At 46.7% G+C, this 5,264-nt stretch overlaps 1 protein-coding gene across 1 annotated transcript; it reads right to left on the reverse strand.

The window, feature by feature from the left end:
- Positions 1–799: 799 nt before the first annotated feature.
- Positions 800–1,585, reverse strand: LOC138872171 (uncharacterized). The gene has a single exon (XM_070150298.1). It carries the CDS (start codon positions 1,583–1,585, stop codon positions 800–802), a length of 786 nt encoding a protein of 261 aa, XP_070006399.1.
- Positions 1,586–5,264: the final 3,679 nt, after the last annotated feature.

The raw sequence follows: 5,264 nt of genomic DNA on the forward strand, positions 1-5,264 counted from the left end.
AACGGAAAGGAGCACCCTTCTGGGTCAATCTAGTCATAGGTGATGCAATAGATGAAAAGCCCTGCACAAATCGTATATAATAGCCTGCTATCCCTAGGAAACTCCTGATCTCGATCACGGAAGTAGGACGTGGCCAACTCTAAACTGCCTCAATCTTCTTGGGATCCACCTTAAGACCTTCTCCTGATAAAATATGCCCCAAGAATGCCACTGACTCTAGCCAAAACTCACACTTGGAGAACTTAGCAAATAGCTTCTGCTCTCGCAATGTCTGAAGTACTACTCTCAAATGTTGCTCATGCTCCCCCAGGCAACGTGAGTATATCAGGATGTCGTCAATGAAGACGGTGACAAACGAATCAATATAAGGTCTGAACACCTTGTTCATCAAGTCCATAAATGTCGTTGGGGCATTAGTCAAGCCAAAAGACATCACCAGAAACTCATAATGGCCATATCTAGTCCGAAATGCAATCTTCGGAACATCCGAGTCCCGAATCTTTAACTGATGGTAATTCGACCTCAAGTCGATCTTAGGGAACACCCTAGCACCCTTCAACTGGTCAAACAAATCATCGATACGAGGCAACAGATACTTGTTCTTGATGGTGACTTTGTTCAACTTGCGATAATCAATGCACATCCGCATAGTCCAATCCTTCTTCTTCACAAATAACACTGGTGCACCCCAAGGTGATACACTGGGCCTAACAAACCCCTTCGCTAACAACTCCTCAAGCTGCTCCTTCAACTCCTTCAACTCTTTAGGAGCCATACAGTACAGTGGAATAGATATAGGCTAGGTGCCTAGAGCCAAATCAATATAGAAATCAATATCATGATCCGGTGGCATGCCAAGGAGTTCAGAAGGAAATACGTCGGAAAACTCTCGAACTACTGGAACTGAATAAATTGTCGGAGACTCTACAGTGGTGTCCCGAACATAAGCCAAATATGGCAAACACCCCTTCTCGACCATTTGCCGAGCCTTCAGGAAAGAGATAACCTGAATAGATGTATCAACTGTGGAACCCTTCCATTCCAACCTTAGCACCCCTGGCATTGCTAATATAACAGTCTTGGCATGGCAATCTAGGATGGCGTGATATGGAGATAACCAATACATGCCCAGGATGACCTCAAAGTCGATCATGTCAAGCAATAGGAGATCTGCTCTAGTCTCTAATCCATAGAAGTTGACCACACAGGATCGGTAGATCCAATCCACAACCACGAAATTGCCTACAAGAGTGGACACATGAACAGGAGTGCCCAAAGGCTCAGGAGAAATAACCAGAAAACGGGCAAACAGAGATAACACATATGAATAAGTAGACCCTAGTTCAAATAATACCAAAGCATCTCTACCGCCTATGGAAATAATACCTGTGATGACGGCATCTGAGGCCAATGCATCTGGCCTGGCCGGAAGGGCGTAGAATTTGGATGGAGCACCGGCTAGTTGGCCTCCACCTGAATGAGCAGTAGTTGGCTGACCTCTCCCTACCCGACCTCCACCTCTAGGATGGCCCCTACCAGTCTGCCCTCCATCTCTAGGTGGCAGGGTAGCCGGTGCTAAAATCATAGGCTGCTGACCCTACTACACTGCATTGCCCTGAAGCCTGGGGCAGTATCTCCTCATATGACCAAGGTCTCTGCACTCGAAACAACCCTGCAGTGCGGCGGCCTGCTGCCCTGATGGCTAACCTGATGGCCTGTAGACCCACTGAAAGAAGCCTGAATAGCCGATGGACGGTATGAACTCTCCGGCATAGCACTAAAATAAGATTCAGAAGAACCCTGAGGACCTGAATACCCACCGGAGGAACCTTGAATAGCTGGCGGGCGATAAGAACTCTCTGGCATAGCTCTGAAATGGGGGCGCGTTGGAGCACCCCGAGCAGGTGGTGGTGCTAAATATGGGGGCCTGTTGGGCTGTCCCATCCCAAACTGACCTCTGCCCCTAGCCGGGGCACCTCTGAACTCTCTGGAGAATCTATCCCTCTTATCTTACTACATTTGCTCCTTACCCCTCAAATGGTAGTCCTCAATCCTCCGAGCAATCTCCACTACTAACTGATAAGGAGTCCCTATCTCCACCTCTCGAGCCATATTGGCCCTGATTTCAGAATGCAACCCTGCAACAAACCTTCGCACCCTCTTTGCGTCAGTAGGAAGTATCATTAGTGCATGGTGAGATAGCTCAGAAAACCTCACCTCATAATAGGTCACGGACATCTGACCCTGCTCAAGCTGCTCAAACTAACACCGTAGCTCTTCCCTCTCAGAGGGTGGAATATACCTGTCTAGAAACAATTGCGTGAACTGACTCCAAGTGATAGGAGGAGAACATGCTGGTCTACCCAGAACATAAGACTGCCATCATCTGCGGGCCCTGCCCTCTAGCTAAAAAGTAGTGAAGTCGACCCCATGCGACTCCAATATCCTCATGTTGCGCAGTATGTCCCTGTACCTATCAATGAAGTCCTGAGAATCTTCATGAATCTCACCCCCGAAGACAGGAGGGTAAAGTCTAGTCCATCTATCCAATAACTTCTACGGGTCACCATCCACAAATGGTCTGGGCTGGGGCGCCACTGCAACAACTGGCTGAGCCCCATCTGCGGGTAGTGCACCCAGAGTCTGATTCACTATAGCTGCATGACCATGAGCCTGAGCAGTAGGGGTCTGTGCTCCCCCTCCTGCCTGTGATGTAGCTGGATCTGTTGGAAATAAACAAACCTGAGTCATGGTATCCATTAATCGTAGCATACGACCTATGACCTCCTACAATCTTGGTGCTATCATAATGTCTGTCGGGGTAGGCTCAGATGCGGGCACCTTGCCCTACTCCTCGATAATAGGATCTCATACAGGATCTGCTGGCGATGCTACTGGGATAGCTTTGGGATGCCCTTTTCCCCTATCTCGGGCCGGTGCCCTCCCCTAGCCTCTGCCTCGGCCTCTAGCAATGGGGGGCAGCTCTTCTTGGGTCCGGAACATCAGTTGTGTGTGTCCTCACCATCTGTGAGAAAATAGAAGAGGAAAATTTAGTATACCAACCACTGCACAACAGGAATGAATAAAGAGTAGTTTTTACTAACACCCTATAGCTTCTCAAAGATCAATACAGACGCCTCTGTATCGATCAACAAGACTCTATTAGGTTTGCCCATGACTTGTGAGACCTACGTGAACCTAGTGCTCTGATACCATGTTGTCACAACCCATTTCCATAATAGATCGTGATGGCTCCCAACACCATTGTCAAGCAAGCCAACGCGGAAATATAGTTTTCACTAATTTTTATGTGTTAATCTGCCCAAAACCCAAGTATTAAACTCACATTAAGTAGAATTAACTTACCTCACAATGCTATGTTGAAATCCCCTCTTGAAAGTTCCCAAACTGTCAAAGTGTAGAGATAAAATGAATATAAATGGCCTAAGTCCCATTTTTAAAGGTTGTGCCCAGGTCTCTGATGTCACGTTTGCGACATCAGGTTCGCAAATGCGAACTCGCAATTGCCACAAAATCTTCGCAATTGCGAACTGGCTCCCTTCCTGCTTTCATCGCAAATGCGATCCTGGGTTGCAAATGCGGACCCTGCAGGGTTTGCAATTGCGGTGCAATTGTCGCAAATGCGGCGCTGCCCACCTGTTGCCTTCATCACAACTGCGGTAGCTTCCTCGCAAATGCGAGGTCGCAATTGCAAACAAATTCCTCGCATTTGTGATACCTACAATTTCTCAGATAAACACTAGAAAACTAGGTGTTTCACCCCCAACCCATGCACGAAACTCACCCGAACCCTCGGGGATCCACTCCGAATACCCACACAAGTCCAACAACATTGTACAAACTTGCTCGAGCGATCAAATTGCCGAAGTAACACCTAAAACCACGGATTAAACACCAAAACGCATGAAATCCTTAAGAACATTCAAATTCCTATCTTTACAACTGGACGTCCGAATCACATCAAATCAGTCCCGTTTCTCACCAAATTTCACATACAAGACTAAAATATTATATTAAACTTGTACCGAGCTCCAGAACCAACATATGGGGCCGATACCAACATGATCAAACATTATTCCTTTTCATTAAATCCTTAGAATTTAGATTTAACAATTTCTAATAAAAATTTATTACTCGGACTAGGGACCTCGGAATTCGATTCCGGGCATACGCCCAGGTACCATATTTTCTTACGGACCCTCCGGGACCATCAAAACATGAATCCGGGTCCGTTTGCTAAAGATGTTGACCAAAGTCAAACTTAGCCTTTTAAGAAAATCTTAAGGAATCAAATGAGCATGTTTAAACCTAATTCCTTCCAAATCCAGAACCAACCCTCCCCGCAGGTCGTAAATAAGTTAAAGCAAGTGCGGGAAGTTTTATTTAGGGGAATGGGGTTCTAAAAAGCAAAACAATCAGTTGGGTCATTACATTCTCCACCTCTTAAACAAACGTTCTTTCTCGAACGGACATAGAAAAGTACCTTAGCTAGTGAATAAATGTGGATATCTGCTCCGCATGTCCTCCTCGGACTCCCAGGTTGCCTCCTCGACTGGTTGGCCCCTCCACTGGACCCTCAACGCAGAAATCCTCTTAGACCTCAACTGGCGATCCTGTCTATCAATAATGGCAATTGGCTCTTCCTCATAAACCAAACTCTCATCCAGCTGAATAGTACTGAAGTGTAACACATGGGACAAATCGGCATGATACTTTCGAAGCATCGATACATGAAAAACCCTATGAACTCCTGATAAGCTAGGGGTAAAGCAAGCTCGTAAGCAACCTCCCCAACTCGTCTCAACACCTCAAAGGGGCCAATAAACCTTGGGCTCAACTAGCCCTTCTTCCCGAATCTCATAATGCCCTTCATTGGCGAGACTTCAAGAGAAGCTTCTCGCCAACCATGAATGATACATCACGCGCCTTCTGATCGGCGCAACTCTTCTATCTGGACTGAGCTGTGCGAAGCCTCTCCTGAATCAACTTTACCTTGTCCAAGGCATCTTGCACCAAATCTGTACCGTATAACTTAGCCTCACCCGGCTTAAACCACCCGATAGGAGAACGACACCGCCGATCGTATAAAGCCTTAAATGGGGCCATCTCAATGCTAGACTGATAGTTGTTGTTATAAGAAAACTCTGTCAAGGGCAAGAACTGATCCCATTGTCATCCAAAGTCAATCACACGTGCTTTAAGCATATCCTCCAAAATCTAAACTGTCCGCTCAGACTGCCCGT

Source organism: Nicotiana sylvestris, chromosome 1 (assembly GCF_000393655.2).
Source record: "Nicotiana sylvestris chromosome 1, ASM39365v2, whole genome shotgun sequence".
Lineage (NCBI taxonomy): Eukaryota > Viridiplantae > Streptophyta > Magnoliopsida > Solanales > Solanaceae > Nicotiana > Nicotiana sylvestris.